Source organism: Sus scrofa, chromosome 6 (assembly GCF_054392235.1).
Source record: "Sus scrofa isolate SSC_HxYL_T2T_F1_AM1 chromosome 6, Sscrofa_HxYL_maternal_Yorkshire_Landrace_v2.0, whole genome shotgun sequence".
Classification (NCBI taxonomy): domain Eukaryota; kingdom Metazoa; phylum Chordata; class Mammalia; order Artiodactyla; family Suidae; genus Sus; species Sus scrofa.
In genome coordinates, this window is record NC_139388.1 from 14,030,729 (window position 1) to 14,049,290 (window position 18,562).

The 18,562-nt window shown below is 48.2% G+C and overlaps 1 protein-coding gene across 9 annotated transcripts in view; it reads right to left on the bottom strand.

Annotated features, from left to right (window-relative positions):
* Positions 1-358: 358 nt before the first annotated feature.
* AARS1 (alanyl-tRNA synthetase 1) overlaps positions 359-18,562 on the bottom strand; it is a 70,673-nt gene continuing 52,469 nt past the window's right edge. For all 9 annotated transcript variants that reach the window (XM_084959612.1, XM_084959610.1, XM_084959607.1 and 6 more), the window contains 19 exons: positions 15,051-15,239; positions 14,435-14,580; positions 13,465-13,656; positions 12,803-12,947; positions 12,320-12,465; positions 11,456-11,564; positions 11,151-11,301; positions 10,237-10,361; positions 9,425-9,569; positions 8,470-8,648; positions 7,686-7,799; positions 5,957-6,163; positions 5,336-5,520; positions 3,376-3,484; positions 2,654-2,767; positions 2,002-2,121; positions 1,781-1,867; positions 1,309-1,422; positions 359-906 (listed from right to left, as the gene is read on the bottom strand). In XM_084959612.1, coding sequence (XP_084815738.1) covers positions 721-906; positions 1,309-1,422; positions 1,781-1,867; positions 2,002-2,121; positions 2,654-2,767; positions 3,376-3,484; positions 5,336-5,520; positions 5,957-6,163; positions 7,686-7,799; positions 8,470-8,648; positions 9,425-9,569; positions 10,237-10,361; positions 11,151-11,301; positions 11,456-11,564; positions 12,320-12,465; positions 12,803-12,947; positions 13,465-13,656; positions 14,435-14,580; positions 15,051-15,239 — 2,763 coding nt within the window. In that variant the 3' untranslated portion in view covers positions 359-720. The remainder of the gene's footprint in view (positions 907-1,308; positions 1,423-1,780; positions 1,868-2,001; positions 2,122-2,653; positions 2,768-3,375; positions 3,485-5,335; positions 5,521-5,956; positions 6,164-7,685; positions 7,800-8,469; positions 8,649-9,424; positions 9,570-10,236; positions 10,362-11,150; positions 11,302-11,455; positions 11,565-12,319; positions 12,466-12,802; positions 12,948-13,464; positions 13,657-14,434; positions 14,581-15,050; positions 15,240-18,562) is intronic.

Sequence of the window (18,562 nt, forward strand, 5' to 3'; positions counted from 1 at the left end):
CCCAACCTGCACACCAAGAGGAAGAGGGATATGGGCCTAAGAAATGGAAAGGTTTTCCTACAAGAGGCTCCAAGGAGATTCTCTCTGCCTCCAATAATCCCTTGAATCACCTTCCATTGAATGATGAATGCCTCTCTTCATCTAACCCCCCTATTCTGTGGGCCACCTCTACATGTAAGTCCTGAGCCATTATTCCCAAAGTTCAGGGGTCTAGGGCTAGACTTGGCAATGGCTGCAACCAGAAGCCAGTTGGAGCACTTATTCTACAGACACCCGGGGAGCCACAGGCTCTCACACCAGGGGTGCCTATGGGTAGGATGTGCGGGAGGGAAGGGAGAGAAGCGATCATGTGGCATTATCAAGTATTGCACATGGTCCTTTTATTCTCTGCAGCAAAAAATGATTCCTTCCTGCAGGCCCAGAACCTTGGGTCTACAGAGAACTCTTTCTATAGACACAAGCTTGACAACGATAAACAGCAATCCTAGGGTAGTGGTTCTAACAGATGGTGCTGACGTGTTCAGGGCAGAAATGTAACAAGGGCATTGAGTCACAGGCTGGCTCCCAGGTTAAGTTACAGTTACTGCTGGGTTAGGAGGACAGATGGGGCTGCTTAAAGGTCCCAAGATTAAAATGTCCCTTGTGGCAGACGGAGAGCTCCTGGTTGGACGGATGCATCTGAGTGAGGAGACACCTCCCTGTGGAAGCCACCCTTCCCCCTCAGTTCTTCACATCTTCCAGGCGGAGCTGGGCAAAGGAAGTGGCCAGCTGCAGCGCCTCCTGCAGGCAGCCCACGTTCTTGCCTGTGGCCTGAGCAGACACATCTTTGCCACCACCTTTGCCATCCATCAGGCCTGACACCTGTTGCACCCACTCGCTGGCTTTCAGGCCCCGGTTGGCTATATTCTAGAAGAGAGGAAGGAGAAATGGGAGTCAGGACAGAGGTTGGGATGGAAGGAGACAAGGAGTGGGGAAGGAAAGAAAAAGAACAGGGGAGCCAGATAACCCATCCCGCCCTGGGTGATGCTGTCAGCGTCCACGGATCCTACAGCTGGTCCCACAGCCAGGGAGACAGATGGAGTAGTAAGGCCAGCAGAGTTAGACATATCCACCAGGGAGGGAAGGGCTGAGGGTGTGCAGTGTTGGGGAGGTGACTAAGAGGTAGGCAGAGGAATGGCCATTCTAACAGGGGCTGCACACACATGGGTCTTGGCAAACAACTAGGAACTGAGCTCCCTGAGAAAAGCTACAGACATCACTTTCTACTGGCCCAGAGCTGCTGTGAGCAAAACCACAGGGTGTTCTGACCTGGGGGACTTGACACAAGCAGATGATCTTGCCAGCTTCATTATCCACTGTGAAGAGCATGGCAGACGTCTGAGGAGAATGTGTCTTGAAGAGTTTCAAGGCTTCGTTCAGGGCCTGCGCAGAGAACCTAGCATCAGGCCATGGCCCTGAGTGAGAGGGCCGTGCTCTCCGCAAACACAGCAGGTGTGCAGAGCTCTGTTCTCAGACCACCCTTGTCTCCACACCCTTCTAAAAGCAGGTGCTGAAGTACAGGGCCTCACCCACCCACTCTCCAGCTCTAAGGCTATTCCCAGGAGCCACAGCTCTCCACGGCTCAGCCTAACCTCAGTCCCAGAGAGTGAGCCCCCAGGCAACTACTCTGCTCAGAGCCACAAAGCTCATGCTTCAGCCATCAGAGGGCTGCTAAGACCCGGGACGAGACAAGCAGGGGACAGGCACAGAGCAGTGCGAGGAACCCCAGCCCCTGGGTTGCCTTGGCTGAGGCGCCGCTCTCCATCTCCAGGATGACAAGGGGCTGGTTGGGGTTGCTGTCAATGAGCTGTTTTGTCCTCTCCAACACCTGCAAGGAAGGAAGTCCAGAAAAGAGGCCTCAGGTCAAAGGCCCAGACTCCGACACCGAGATAACGGGCTGCACAGCCTTCCTGGCTAAATCTTCCCAGCTCCCGTCCAGCCACCGGCATAGCCATGACGCACCCGCTTCTGGACATCGGCTTTACTAGCCCGGTCTAGGTCATCCATGACCTTCTTCAGGGATTTGAGATTCTCCCGGAATTCGTCCTTCTGCCACTGGGGGATGACTGCGGTGGCTAGGGCCTGGAACCAGAACAGGAACACCACTGGGACCCGTACCCCAAGGACGTGAGCCCACACCTCCAGCTTTGAACACCAAAGCCGCCCAACCACTGTCCAGAAAGAGAGGGAACGTACACACACCAAAGGTGTCCACTGGCCTTGAGACCAGCCACTTTACGAGTAATTGCATCAGTTGTAATGAGCAGGCTAGAGAGAAAGGGAAAGAATAAACGGAGCTGGGGTCCTGTTGCACCTGGTCCCTACAAGGCAGTGAACAAAGCCTATGAGGGGATTATGAGAAGCCCCCAAATATTAACAAACACCAGGCGGCCTGGAGACAGGAGGCACCTCCAGCGTCTCCCCCACCCTCCAACCAGTGCCCTCTCGTGCTTGAACGGGCTTTCCCTGCCATGGGCACAGGGGCGGCAGGCAGGTTCCAGGGGTCCTGGGCCAGGATCCACAGAGTCCCACTTTTAAGGCTGCCGAACAGAAATCCACCCAGAGGCCCACGGTGGCGCTGAGAACCAGGACCCGCGGAGGGAGGCCACCCTACCTCGCCAAGGTCAGCAATCTCCCTCTGCACGTCCTTATTGGGCGCAGTCTGGGCCTTCACTTTGGCCTCCATGGCACACAGAGATTTCATCAGGCTGTCCGCTTTCCTGAGGGCCTGGAGGGCAATCAGAGTGGTCAGCTCAGGGTCAGGTAACGTTCGGCTTCACCTTTCTGTCTGTAAAGCACCGTAGCAGACGCTGGTGGTGGACTATGGAAGAGCGCGACTCCAATACCAGAATTCCCTCTCCCTGCAGGGACCCAGTGTTCGCGGGCTCATGCCCAAGAGAGGAGCACCTCCTCGCACACGTGGCTACCAGAACTCGGGTTCAGGGACCGACCGAGAACTTACAAGTCACAGGCCCTTCACACTCCATGAAACGATCGCTCCTCAACCTTGGCACTTGTCAGGCACGAGCGACCGTCCCCACCCCAGGGCAACTGTCCCTGTACTCTATGCATCTAGGTACACACTGGAAATGTGGCAAAAAGCTGGGGCCACAGAAGCCACAGCAAAACCACAGCCTACCCTCCTAGACATGGACACGTTACGGCAGGATTTACAAGAGTGAACATAAGCTAGCTAGAAAGGCCTGTGCCATGGTGGCTTTCTTCAGCCAGGCAGGTGAACTGGAGGATATTCTGGAGGTGATACTCTCCTTCTGACTCTGTTGGCTCCCCCGCCTTGTTCAAGTAAGCCACAAACCCTCAGTCTGATCTGCTCACCTTCTGGGCTTCAGCACCGGTGACAGCAACAATCCGCCGGATGCCCTTGGCAATAGCTTCTTCACTCACAATCACAAAGGCTCCCGCATGACTCGAATTCTGCAGATGCCTGAATGGCAGAAGGCCAAGTCCATGGTCCTCTCGGCACCCTGAGAGCCCTCGCTGCAGGGCAGGACCCTATGAGTGGCCGTTCCCAGGGATGGAGGAAAAAGGCCCCTCGTGTTTATTTCAGAACACAGCTCTGGCCAGGCAGGGAATGGCAGTCAGAGAAGGCCTGGCGGGGCAGACACTGAGCAAGGCACCACTTTTCTGAGCCTCAGTTTTCTCATGTACAAAATGCGGGTAACTCTCCCTCATAGAACTGTTGTGAAAATCAAATGAGATCAGTGAAAGTGCTTTGTGATCCCTAAAAAACACGTTACTACTAGTGGGCTCCACATTCTTCACATTTCTGGTCCTCTCTGGTAGAACATAAGCTCTATTTTTCTGTCCCTGCCAACAGCTGAGTGTCGGTAGATTACCTTTAAAATCTTACCACAACCCTGACAACCGCAGATGCTCAGAGGACCTCAAACGTTCATTTACTCTCATTCTTTTTTTTTTTTTTAATTGTTTATTTATTTATTTATTTGTCTTTTTGCCATTTCTAGGGCCGCTTCCGCAGCATATGGAGGTTCCCAGGCTAGGGGTCGAATCAGAGCTGTAGCCTCCGGTCTACGCCAGAGCCACAGCCACGTGGGATCCGAGCCGCATCTGCGATCTACACCACAGCTCACGGCAACGCCGGATCGTTAACCCACTGAGCAAGGGCAGGGACCAAACCCGCAACCTCATGGTTCCTAGTCTGATTCGTTAACCACTGCGCCACGACGGGAACTCCTACTCTCAGTCATTCTTCATGGATGGTGTAATATCTCTGAAAACTGTTTCCTGGGCCCTGCAGTGTCATGTAATGATGTATGAAGGCACACATGGGACTCATCTGAAAGCCCAATTCGACAGAGCCCTGGAATGTGAACACCCAGATCCCTACCCCATCCTCTCAGCCCGCTGCTCTCTGCCTGCCTGAGGCTCCTAGCGGGCCTTGGATGGGCCCTACCATGGCCTTAAAAATGTCCTTTTCACCCTGATTCCTGTGGAAGCAGGAACCTCCCAGAAGGACTCCAAGCTGGCAGAAACAAGAGGTTCTGCCCACAGCCAGACTGAGCTGGGTCTACCATGGGCCTGACTCAGGGGTTCTGAGGCAACAGGGTTAACTCCGAGATGCTGCTCCAGGCAGCAAAGGGAATGAGGTGAGGCCTGGGAATGGAAAGGAGCCCCCTGGCCTTGCTGAATCAGGAGCTCACAGGCCTTCAGCCCAGGAAACAAGAGTAAGCCGCTAGGAGGTAGGTTATTAAGGTAACATTTCCAACTTTCGCTCCTAGAATGAACATTTCATCACAGACCCAGCAGATGTCAACGTCAGACAGGAGGGGTCTGATGGGAACACGAAAATGCTGACTCCCAGTAATGCTGTTACACAATTGATTTCTTTTTTTTTTTTTTAACATTTATTTTTTATCTATTTTTTTGTTTTTTATTTTTTTTGTCTTTTTGCCTTTCCTAGGGCCGCACCTGAAGCACAGGGAGGTTCCCAGACCAGGGGTCGAATTGGAGCTGTAGCCGCTGGCCTACGCCACAGCCACAGCAACCCGGGATCCGAGCCACATCTGCAACCTACACCACAGCTCAGGGCAACGCCGGATCCTTAACCCACTGAGCAAGGCCAGGGATCGAACCCGCAACCTCATGGTTCCTAGTCGGATTTGTTAACCACTGCACCACGATGGGAACTCCAGGCAACTGATTTCTGAGGCCCCCGTTTCAAACTTAGCTGGTCTAGCCTATTTCCCACATCCTCTGAGGGTGATGAAAATTAATAAAAGGCAGGTCCACCCACTGCTCCCCCCGAGGTACTCACGTTCCCCCACAGAACTCAACAGAAGTGAGTGAGCCAGCGGGACCGGAGGGGTCATCCAGCAGCTCGGACACCGGGACCCCAATGGAGACGACTCGCACAGGGTCGGGGTAGGTCTCGTCAAACACAGCCCGCAGGCCCTGGATGGCTTTGGCTGCTGCCAGAGGACAATTCTGGGCATAGACGGGCTGTCATGGAAAGAAGATAGAAAAGGAGCTGGGACAAGATCTTCTCTGGAGGTGCAGGGGAAGCAGCAAAGGACGGTGTGGTCTTGTAGGCAGGGCTCTGCCATCAAGTGCCCTGAACCTCCCGAGATAAGGCTCCATGTGTAAAGTCACAGGGATCAAAATAGGAATTTCCAACTATTGTTAAAGTGTGAACCAGCTCTTAAGTGGTATGTCAAACAGTCGTAACTCGAAGAGCTCTGGCTGTCCTGAGTGGGGGGTGGAGAAAGCCCTCTTTAAGGCCCCTCCACTAAACACCAGCACTGGCCCTTTCGCAGCAGTTGAGAATCATTCTATAAGCAGATCTGAGCACGGAACAGAATGAGACCATAGAAAGAAAGTGGTGGGGCAGGAAGGAGGGAAGCTCATGACCCAGGAGCTCACCTGTAACCCAGCCTACCTTGGCTGCCTCTATCATCTCATTAGCCAGCTCCTCGGCCTTCTTAATCTGCTGGGTAGACATGGCTCCCTTGGCAGTGAAGTCAAACCGAAGGCGGTCAGGAGCAACCAGGGAGCCTCTCTGGTCAGCCTCTCCAAGCACAGAGCGCAGGGCAAAGTTCAGGATATGGGTGGCTGTGTGGTTGCTCATGACAGGCCTCCGTCGGGGCTGTAAAGGGAGGAGCAGACTGGTGGAGAGTTCTGGAGTGAACTGCTCGTCAGCCCCCAAACCTGCCCTCCCCTTCTTCCCAGTACTAGAGTTTCCAGTTGGCCACACGGCTGCCCAGAATAAAGCCTACAGCTTCTGTGTGTGACTAAGCTAACTGTGGCCGTGTGACTAAGCACTGGTCCACGGGCTGTGAGCAGAAGTGATGCCTACCCTTAAAGGGAAGGAAAATGCCCTCCCCTTCCTTCTTCCCACTGTCTAGTGCACGAGTTGGCAAATTATGGCCTGTGACCCAAATCCATCCTGCGGTCCATTTTCTCCCCCCCCTTTTTAGGGCCGCACCTGTAGCATACAGAAATTCCCAGGCTAGGGACCCAGTCGGAGCTGCAGCTAGAGCCTATGCCACAGTGCATGGCAGCCTGCGGCAATGCCGGATCCTTAACCCACTAAGCCAGGCCAGGGATTGAACTTGCATCCTAACGGCTGTGGTCCATTTTTATAACTAGGTTTATTGGAACACAGTCACCCTCATGTGTTTACATACTGTCTGTGGTGCTTTTGTGCCACAGCAGCAGACCTGAGTAATTGTGATGGAGACCACAGAGCTCAGAAAGCCAAACACCTGGCACTTTACCAAAAAAGTTCACTAAATCTGGCCCAGAAAATCGATCTTATAGCTACCTTTTTGGATCACCAAGGGCAGCGCCCCAGCAATCATGGTAGAACCAAAAGCAGAGAACTAGGTCCTATGACTGTGGGAAAGGCCTCTGATCAGCCTGGACTCTCAGATGAGAAGCGTATTTCTACCTCAGTTTATACTACAATTATTTTGGAGCTCCGTCACATGCAGCAGAACCTATTTCTTTCCCACAGCATGAGAAAGTTCCCAGGCCAGGGATTGAACCTGAGCCACAGCAGTGACAGCGCAGGATCCTTAACCACCAGACCCCCAGAGAACTCTAGAATCTACTTCTTAATAAAAGATCCTTGGCTACGGAAGAAGTATTTGAGATTAAGCTGGAGAAAGGCAATCTGTGAAAACAAAACTACAGGATCTCAACTGACATCACCATGGTCTGACTTGGGAACACAGATTTACCTCTCACTCACGTCTCTCATAAGATTTATTCCCACACTTTACTTATAATCTACTTAAAATTTCTCTTTTAGGGATAATAATGATGGACCAATTAAAAGCCAGAGAAGGAGATTAATTTTTTTAGAATGTATTAGGAGTTCCCTTGTGGCACTGAAGGCTAAGGATCTGGTTTTGTCACCTCAGTGGCCTGGGTCACTGCTGTGGTGCAGGCTCGGTCCCTGGCTTAGGAACTACCACACGCCATAGGCATGGCCAAAAATACAAACCAAAAAAACAGAACGTGCATCATATCACCATGGTGTGCACTTTAAATATCTTATAAATCTCTATGTCAGTTATGCCTCAATAAAGCTGAAATTTTTTTAGAAGGGGAGGGGGAGAGGATTACCAACCATATCCAGTGATGACCGGCACAAAGCAACTCACCTCATCAATAAACAGCCGAACCTGATCCCCCACTTTCAGGCTGCCATAGATGGTTCCTATGTGCAGCACATAGCCTCCTCGCACCTGAGCGTTCTTCACTGTAAACTCTGTTTTCTAAGAGGAGTCAAGGCAAAGACCAACAGGTAAGTCAACGGAAACATACACATGTGTGTATGTGTACACGTATATATGCGTATGCGTGTGTGTGTGTGTGTGTGTGTGTATGAATTCTTTTATGTTATACACACAGCCCCCCATTAATACCATGATATATATTATATATACACATGGACTACTATGTATCATTACATAAACACACCACTTTAAATACACAATACAAGTGTGTGTACACACACACATACACACACACACACACTCCATTAAGGAGCATCTTAGAAAATTAAGAGTCGCCATAAGGAACCTCAAGCCCACGAGACGAGCTAACTCATCCAAGACCACAGAGCCAGTGGTAGCAAAGCTACAGCCGCATCTTCTATGAGGACAGCTGGCCTCCAGAGAGCTGTCTCTCCCGATTTATGAGGAAAGCCTGGAGGAGCCAAGCATCAACCTAAGCAGCCCAGTGGCAAGGATCTGGCTACAAGGGGCCCTAAAGGCGATACAACACAAGAAGCTGCTCCCCCAGCTTCAGAAATGCTGACCATGGAACACGACCCAGAGGTCGGTGGTGTGTGCCCCCCAAGGCTGGGAGAGAAGCTGCCCCAGTCCAGGCCCGGCCCCTCGCTGGACCCCTGGCCCAGCTAACAAAGAAGAACAGTTGGCTCACGTCCTCACTGCTGTCATCCACTTTCACCAGGTAGCCTTCATCGTAGATTTGCCCTCCTTGCTCGGCATAGAAACAGGTCTTGTCCAGCACCACTCCACACTCCTGGCCTGTGCACACTTCTTCCACGAACATCCTGTCCCTGCGCAGGGCCATGACCGTGGCCACAGCGCTCTCAAACACTGCACAGAAGCGGAAAACATCACACTTCTTAGCTGGCTTTGGCTGCATTCTATTTCTCAAACTCTCCTTAGGCCCTGTCTAATTTTATTTTGGAAGCAAGCCTATGAGACTCCAGAAAAGGGCTTAACATGCTGGTTTTCTATAGAGAATACTCAGTAGGGGTGACCAGGGGTCCTAGTTTGCTTGGGACCAAGCCGTTTCCCAGGACATGAGGAACAACTGTGGGAAAATGGTACACTTGGCTACCCTAACTCTGAGCTATGAGCCGAAACCTGGAGAATCGGATTAGTAGGTATTTAAGGGCAGTAATAAATTCCCTACTCCAAGATCAAGTCCTAAAGAATGTATTCATTTTGTGGGCTTCCTCAGATGGATTTAGCTATCTCTGCAGGAACAAAAAAAAAAGCAAAACCATGTACCACCTATGCATTTCTTTTAGTGGGCTTAACTTTAGAACACTACTATCCTGATGCAAAATTCAACGGCCACTATAGGTGGTATCACTGTCATTTTCCTTATTTCCTGCAAGATGTTACCATTAGGAAAAACTGGGTTTAAGGTATAAGGAATCACCCTGTAAATTTTTTTTTTTTTTACAACTTTCTGTGAATCTACAGTTATTCCAAAATAGTCAGAAAATCAACCGCCAAGGGTCTCTATAACATTACACCCTGACTGCGCAGCACTGCACAACCAGGCCTACCATGGACATCCTGGGTTCCTAACCCTGAGACTTATCTATTGAAAACCACCCCAAAAGAGCACAGCATCATACCATAGCTCCCACTGGAGTCCGAATGGTAATTATACTTTGGAGAATCATCTGTTGCCTCCAGACCCCTTTCCCGGAGCTCTTCAATAGCATAAATGTCCAGCATAATGAGATCTTCTCCACCAGCTCCCTTGCCCTGTGATTTCAGCTGCCAGTAAGAAAAATAAACAAAATTTATCTTAATGTCAGAGAAAAACTCTGATGGACTCAAACCTTCTCAACTATGCCCAATGTAAAGCTCTAAAACAGAGGGGGGTTTATCTTTTTTTTTTTTAAGGCCACACCCACGGCATATGGAGGTTCCCAGGCTAGGGGTCAAATTGGAGCCACAGCAATGCCAGATCCGAGCCACGTTTGCAACCTACACCACAGCTCAGAGCAATACCGGATCCTTAGCTCAGTGAGGAAGGCCAGGGATCGAACCTGCAACCTCGTGGTTCCTAGTCAGATTCGTTTCCACTACTCCACAATGGGAACTCCTAAAACAGAGTGTTTTGATCTCAGCAATACTGACATTTGGGGCCTGTTCTAGGGCGCCTGGCCACTGAAGGATGCTGAGCAGCATTCCCGCCTCTACCCACTAGATGTCAGTAACATTGCTCTCCCCACCCCCCACTGCAAAAAACCAAAAAATAATGTCTTTATACATTTCTGCCAAATACCCCCTGGTGGGCCAAACTGCCCCAACTTGAGACTCACTGGTCTTGGGAAGAAAACAGAATTTCTGAGTCTTTAATGAAAGGAAAGTCTTGCTTTGCAGCCAAGTCCTGCCTTGCTTGGTGATGAGTTTCCTGCTTACTTCCCAAATGCTTTACCTGGGCCAGTTTCCTCTCCTCTTCAAAGCCATCCATATCTACCACCAGGCCCTTCTCTTCAGCAATCAGTCCCGTGAGATCCACTGGAAACCCATAGGTGTCGTAGAGGAGCCAAGCAGTGTCCCCTACACAGCACAAAGGGATCGTGTAAGAGTGACAGGGACGGCCCCCTTCTTTGCCATCCTCAGCCCTTCCCAGGAGGACAGGAGGGAGTCAAGAGCCAGGCCAGTTAGTACTGACTGTGAGTACTTGTCAGAAAAATCCATCAAATCTTTTGGGATCGACCTAGTTGGGAAGCCCAAGAGGTCCCTGGAAAAGTTCTGTTTCTTAATCTGAACACCAGTGTGTTCGGTTTTCACCTTGCATATTATGTTTCAATAAATTGTAAAAATGTTTAGGGAATTCCCTTGTGGCCTAGCAGTTAAGGGTTTAGTGTTGCCACTGCTGTGGCCCAGGTTCCATCGCTGGCCAGGGAACTTCCAAATTCCATAGGTACAGCTAAAAAAAAAAGTAAAAACTTCTAGAATGAACTTTCCTGTCTGGCAAAAAATAAAGCAAGCTGCAAAACGTTATATACTATACATTCCCATTTTTGCTTGCACACACCCACACCCACCCATATACATTTATATAAAAGGAGAGAAGTCCTGAATAGTTATACACCAAAATCTGAAGAGTTGTTACTTCTCAGAAATGAGTTTGGGAAACAGGATTTTCACTCTTGTATACTGTTTGAATACTTTGCCACAATAATGTATTACTTTTATAATCTTACTCCAAGCCCCATTTTACACCAAAAGCAGGTTAATCAAGGTATGCTCAGCCTTTGGAGACAGGGGAGTCCACTGTCACTTTGTGAGAAAGGGCTTCTCTTCTAGAAAGATAATCAGCCTGATGAACAAATGGGTCCTTACCAGGAATGGTTTTGCTGTCTCCCAGGCTCTGAATTTTCCTGTCCAGGATGCGACGGCCTCTACTGAGAGTTTTGAGAAATTGCACTTCTTCCTCATTAATAATGTCCTTCACCATATCTGGGTCCTTTTTTAGCTCAGGAAATGCATCTCCCTGGCAAACAGGAAACACAGATTTGAGCCCAGTGAAGTCAGGGACCATGCTGTGACTCCCCTAAAAATTCTTGTTAACAGTGTGGTATCTCCCACCCCGGCCCTCTTAGAGTGTGAGCTTTAGTACAGAAGAGGTGAGCAGGAAATATACCTACCAGGGACTGGACGACAACATCTACTAATGTAGCAAAGAAACCCCTGCTGGCGTTGAGTTTCTCATGGGAGTATCGCACAGCCCGGCGGAGAATCCGTCTCAACACGTACCTGTGTGAGGCAGAACCCAGTCCCCTGCTAGACAACATGCCCAGCCCAGCACTTTGCAGTAGGTTCTTTGGAATTCTGCCCAAAGCAACATGACCAACTTTTTCTTTCTCTTTCAGAGACTTTCTTTTATCTTAAAACTGCTTGTTTCTGCATTCCCCCGCGGTCATTAATTCCAGCACGCAACTCAGTAATACATCCACAAATGTGCATCAAGGATAACTAGGGAGTAACCCTGGTATATTTTCCAACCTTGTTCTGCTGAACCAGAGATGGAGGCAAGAAGTACAGACCAGAAGGCTGACTTGATGCCCACAATCCCAGGTCCTGCCTGCAATGAAGTTCCCTGGGGTTAATCAGTATCCACCACACCCGTGCCAGTGCCAATATCTTACCACACAACTTTACATACAATCCTTATCATCTTGTACTTATTAGCAGCAAAGACTTCATATGACGAATGCTAAAATAAGCTGAGAGAGTTTCTTGATGGCTCAACAGATTAATGATCTCGGAGCTGTCACTGCTGTGACTCGGATTCAATCCTGGTGCAGGTTCGATCCCTGACCCAGGAATTTCCAAATGCCACAGGTGCAGCCAAAATCAATCAATCAATCAATCAAATGAGTTGAAACTTCCTTTATACCACCCCCCACAAAAAAAGATCTCTCCAACTACCCAGAAAACAGTAAGTTCCAAAAAGAGCCACAAACCTCACAGTATCGATCATAACCCTGCCCAGCATGTAACACACTTACCCCCGCCCTGTATTGTCAGGTCGGCCACCATCAGCCAAGGCAACGGTGATGGTCCGAGCATGGTCAGCCAGCACTCGGTAGGCCATGTCGATCCCATCAGCATCATCAGCACCAACTTTCCCGGTGTATGGCCGGGCACCTGTGCCCTACAGAAAAAACCAGCAGGTAGCTCACCAAGCAGCAGCCATTCTGGTGTTGTTTTACCCTAAGAGGTTTGGAGAGGGCTGAGGGGGCCTAAGGAGAAGGACGACCCTCTTGCCAGATCCTATAACCCCTAGAAAGAAGACAGGAGCAAGAGAGAAGAGTAGCCAGGCCCCTACACTTGATAAATTACAGTGCCTGTGCTTAGAACCTGTGTTATTGACAACGAAGTAGACAGAATGTCACAGGTCCCCCCACCTGGCAAAGCATGTGACTGTTTCATCTGACAGCACTGAGAGTCAGCCTGGAAACCACCCCAGGAGTCTGCAGGAGGACCAGTACCTTCTGAATGGCTTCAAAGTATGGGACAAAAAGGTCAGTGTCATAGTTGGACATCTTATTCTGCAGCACAGACACCAGTCGCTCCAGGCCCATCCCTGTGTCAATGCTTTTCTTGGGAAGAGGTTTCAGAACACCATCGGTTTCTCTGTGAGAGCCAGAGAAAGAGGAAGATGAAAAAGGACTCGGGCTGCCACCTCTCCCTTGCTGGGTAAAACTCACTTAGCACTTTGCAGGCATAACTATTTGCCATTTGCCTCTGACTGTTTTGTTGGGGCGGGGGGGGGGGGGGGAGAAAAGGGAGAAACTCTCTGGGGTCCATTAAAGAGTGATTCAAGCTCCAAGGAAATGAGCTTGAAAACAGCAGCCCAAATCACAGCAAAAATGCCATTATACAAATAGCCCCTGAGCAGGTATTATGCGGAAAAAACTAGTTTATAAAAAAATAGGTTCAGCCCTATCTCAGATCAGAGAGAAAAACCTGAGAAATAAAATTTAATGAACGTCCACGAGATCCCACGATGCCTTCGGTGTCTGCTCCGGTGCTGTCCCACTGTCCCCAGAGAGAAGGATAGAAGACAGCCATGTGCTGAGTTCCTCTCTCGCTACTCGGCTTGGGGAAAGGTGCTGCTCTTGGCAGAAGTGGTTCAGGACCCCAAGACCACCTGTTATACTGGATGAACACGAGGTTCCAGATCTCCAGCACATTGGGGTCATCCTGGTTGACGAGGTGGGCGGCATCCCGACCACCTATCCGGTCATAGTGGATTTCACTGCAGGGACCACACGGGCCCGTGTCACCCATCTCCCAGAAGTTATCCTTCATGTTGCCTGGGAGGATCTTGCTGTCATCCAGCCTGTACAGAGCGGGGAAGATAAGCCCAGTTATAGCCACTGACAGGATTCTGCAGACTCGCATCCATCAAATCCACCTTATGCATTTCTTGAAAAAAGGCTCACTCTTTGGCAATTACTAATGCTGAGCCTGCAATCAAAGGCTGCTGAGGAAACAAAACGCGATTCTTTTCAAGAGAGACTACAAGGGAATACAAAATACACATAACAAAACAAATTATTAACAATAATGAATCTAAGGGGTCTCCTATTTCCTATTTTTTACTTTTCCATATAGTCTGAAATTTCACAACACATGCACTATATGCACAATTGCTAAAATTTCCAAAAATATGTAAAAAGCAAAAAAACAAAAACAAAAACAAAAACAAAAAGGAGAGAGACTTTATGTTGGCTTTCAAAAACAGAATGATCAGAGTTCCCGTTGTGGCGCATCACAATCGGCAGTGTCCTGGGAGACTCAAGTTTCATCCCCAGCCCAGCACAGTGAGTTAAAGATCCAGCATCGCCATAGCAGCAGCTTAGGTTGTAACTGAAGCTCAGATGTAATCCCTGGCCTGGGAACTCCATATGCCATAGGGTGGCCAAAAAAAGAAAACAAAAAAACAGAATGATTAAGTACACCTACTAAGAAGCAACGGATGCACTAAAGGATAAGTACTCCCAGCCACCTCCACCTCACATTAAGAAATGGCAATGCATGCCAGGTTGTAACACCTGACCCTGGCACCATTTTACTCCGCCATACTCATACTCTCAACACGTGAGCTGCATTCTTACCCCAAGTTTTGCCAGATCTGTTTGCACTCCAAGTCTGGTTCTAAGCCAGCTGCTTCATCCCCACCAAAGTAAGTGACATAGAGTCTTTCAACTGGAATGCCAAACTCTTGGGTGAGAAGTTCCAGAGCCATCTTACAGGCCAATTCCTACAAAAAGATCAAAAAGAAAGATGTGGAACATGACCAATCCAAAAGCTCTTTAGTATGAGGAGTTCCCTGGTGGCCTAGAGGTTAAGGATCTAACATTGTCAAGACTGTGGCTTGGATCACTACTGTGGTGTGGGTCCAACCTGAACTTCCGCATGCTACAGGCACAGCCAAAAAACAAAATCTATGTAGTATGAGTAGGAGAGGTCCAGATCTTCGAAAGACAATGATACAATACCTTCACCATAAACAGTCAAATTCAGGATCAATTTATACAAGTAATCCAAATGTAAACTGAAATCATCAAATTACAGGTACTGCATCCAGGAAGTCTTAGAATTAATAAATGTTCTTCACTACCGCATCTCCTGAACAATATCTTAAATTTAAAACAAGCAGTGAGACCCTATTGCCCTTAGTAGAAATGACCCTTTTGCTCAAATTCCCAATGGTCTCCTCTTTGAACTTACCTTGAAGTAATCTCCGAAAGACCAAGAGCCCAGCATCTCAAAGAAGGTGTGATGATAGACATCCTTGCCCACGTCGTCCAGGTCGTTGTGTTTGCCCCCAGCCCGGATACACTTCTGCGTATTGGCAGCTCTGCTCAGCTTTGCCATAGGATGAGATGGGTCGATGGTATTCAGAAAGATGGGTTTGAACTACAAAAGAAAGGAAACATACCAACTTTTTCTTTTCTCTTTTTACCGTCACACATAGATTCCCAGGCTAGGAGTCAAGTTGGAGCTACAGCTAGCTGCCGGCTTATGCCACAGCCACAGCAACAAGGGATCCGAGCCACATCTGCGACCTACACGACGGCCTGTGGCAAAGGTGGATCCTTAACCCACTGAGCAAGGCCAGGAATGGAGCCTGCCATCATGGATATGATGTCAGGTTCTTAATCCACTGAGCCACAATGTGAACTCAGAAATATTTCAACTTTTTAAAGACCTGCTGGGGAGTTCCCATGGTGGCACAGTGGTTAACGAATCTGACTAGCAACCATGAGGTTGCAGGTTCGATCCTTAGCCTTGCTCAATGGGTTAAGGATCCAGCATCACATCCGTGACCTGCACCACAGCCACAGCAACGCTGGACTGAGCTGCATCTACAACCGACACCACAGCTCATGGCAATGCCAGATCCTTAACTCACTAAGCAAGGCCAGTGATAGAACCCACAACCTCATGGTTACTAGTCAGAACTGTTAACCTCTGAGCCAAGAAGAGAACTTTATGGGAGTAAAATCAATACAACTTGGTCACACTAAGTCACATTAGTTCAATAATCACACACAGCTGGTGTGTGATTAGAAACAGAATTACAGGAGTCCTGGTCATGGCTCAGTGGAAATGCATCTGACTAGTATCCATGAGGATGCAGGTTCCATCCTTGGCCTTGCTCAGTGGGTTAAGGATCTGGTGCTGCCATGAGCTGTGGTGTAGGTCACAGATGTGGCGCACATCTGGCAGATGTAGGCCAGCAGCTACAGCTCCAATTCGATTCCTAGCCTAGAAACCTCCATATGCCACAGGTACAGCCCTAAAAAGACAAAAAAAAAACACAAAAAAACAATCATGGCAGTTCCCTTCATGGCTCAGTGGTTAACAGCTCCAATCAAATGCCTAGCCTGAAAACCTTCACATGCCACAGGTGCAGCCCTAAAAAAGCAAAAAATAAAAAAATAAAAAAAACAGAATTATGTATATACACAATGGAATACTACTCAGCCATAAAAAAGAATGACATCATGCCATTTGCAGCAACAATGGATGGAACTAGAGAATCGCATACTGAGTGAAATGAGCCAGAAAGACAAAGACAAATACCATATGATATCACTTATAACTGGAATCTAATATCCAGCACAAATGAACATCTCCTCAGAAAAGAAAATCATAGACTTGGAGAAAAGACTTGTGGCTGCCTGATGGGAGGGGGAGGGAGTGGGAGGGATCGGGAGCTTGGGCTTATCAGACACAATTTAGAATAGATTTACAAGGAGATCCTGCTAAGTAGCATTGAGAACTTTGCCTAGATACTCATGTTGCAACAGAACAAAGGGTGGGGAAAAAAATGTAATTGTAATGTACACATGTAAGGATAACTTGATCCCCTTGCTGTAGTGGGAAAATTAAAAAATTAAAAAATTAAAAAAAAACAAAAAACAAAAACAGAATTATGATCATTAAAATAATTTCTTTTATTTTTCCCGCTGTACAGCAAGTTACACATACATGTATACATACTTTTTCCTCCCATTGCTGTGTTGTGATGTAAGTGTCTAGACATAGTTCTCAATGAGAAGTTTCTATTATACAGTCCTGTGCTAGACCATAAACTCCTTAAAAGCAAAAAATACTTACTTAGTTCTGTATATCTAGCACTTAAAATATTACCTGAAAAAGAACAGATGTCTAGCAAGTACTAATTCAATTTTTTTTTCTTTTTTTTTTTTTGCCTTCTTACGGCTGCACCCATGGCACATGGAAGTTCCCAGGATAGCAGTTACATTGGAACTGCAGCTGCCAGCCTATGCCGCAGCCACAGTAACGCCAGATCCCACCCATGTCTATGACCTACACCACAGCTCATGGCAACGCTGTTTTTTAGCCCACCAAGCACACCAGGGATCGAATCTGTGTCTTCATGGATATTAGTCTGGTTTCTTAACCCACTGGGCACAACAGGAACTCCAATAATTCAAAATTTTTAAAGGAAAAAAAAAGTAAAAAAAAGTCAAGGTATTTCTGATTAATAGGCAATAAGTAGAGCACATAAGGAAACGCCTGTCTGTGTTCAAACCCACGATCCAGAAGTTACCAGCCTCAGGAGCTTGGGCAGTTTATTCAAGCCTTCAGTGCCTCAGCAGGATGGTAGAGTGAGGATCAAATGAGTTAATCTAGGTACGACACAGAACAGTGCCTGGCATGTAGTAAATCCTACATGCAGGCTACCAGTACTATTATTCAGAGAATGTTTACCCTAGGGTCCTTCAGCCAAGTACAGTCAGCTCATGTGGGAGAAGACAAAACCTGTGCCTAGATTGCCTGAGTAGAAAAGAATTGTTCCAGTGTTCTAGAAAGAGCATCACCTTGGATAAGTCCACCTAAAATCAATGCCTCCACTTCCAAGTGTATGCATGGGATTCACAACTGAAAAGCACTTTTATAACACTGTAATTCATGTTGCACAAGGTGGAAAATGTTCCTACTGCCTCTAATTTTCCATGTCAAAGAAGAAGCCTGAAAGAAAAGAAAATGCCAACTTAGCCCAGAGTGAGGCACATCCTAGGCAATGGTGGATTCATGGGCTAAGCCGGGAACCCAGAGAACCTCCAAAGGAAGCCCCTGAAGGCACCATCTAACCTGAATCCACTTCCAGTGGATAAAAGAAGTTTCAGTGTCACAGGCGTACTGAAAAAATTCTTATAAACGCTTTTTTTTGGGGGGGGGGCATTCCCCAAAGCATGTGGAACTTACGCCACAGTAGCGACTTGGGCTGCTGGATCCTTAACGCTGCTGCACCACAGGAGAACTTAAACACCTTTACAAACTTGTAATGCTCCCATTATTTCAAGAGAAAACTTTAACAATCAAACATTCAAGTATCTTTCATAGTCCAACTGTCCCAAACATAAATCCCACTAACCAAATTTCTTCAGCAGTGGATCCATGTTGGCACTGGCGGCAGCTGCTTTAAGAAAGAAGTTCAGGGAGTTCCTGTTGTGGCTTAGCGGAAACGATCTGATTAGCATCCATGAGGACGCAGGTTCCATCCCTGGCCTCACTTAGTGGGTTAACAACCTGGCACTGCCATGAGCTGTAGGCCAGCGGCTACAGCTCCGATTGGGCTCCTAGCCTGGGAGCCTCCACATGCCATTGATGTGGCCCTAAAAAGATGACAAAGAAAGAAGTTTAAGGAATTCCCTGATAGTCTAGTGGTTAGAACTTGGTGCTTTCACCACTGAAACATGGGTTCA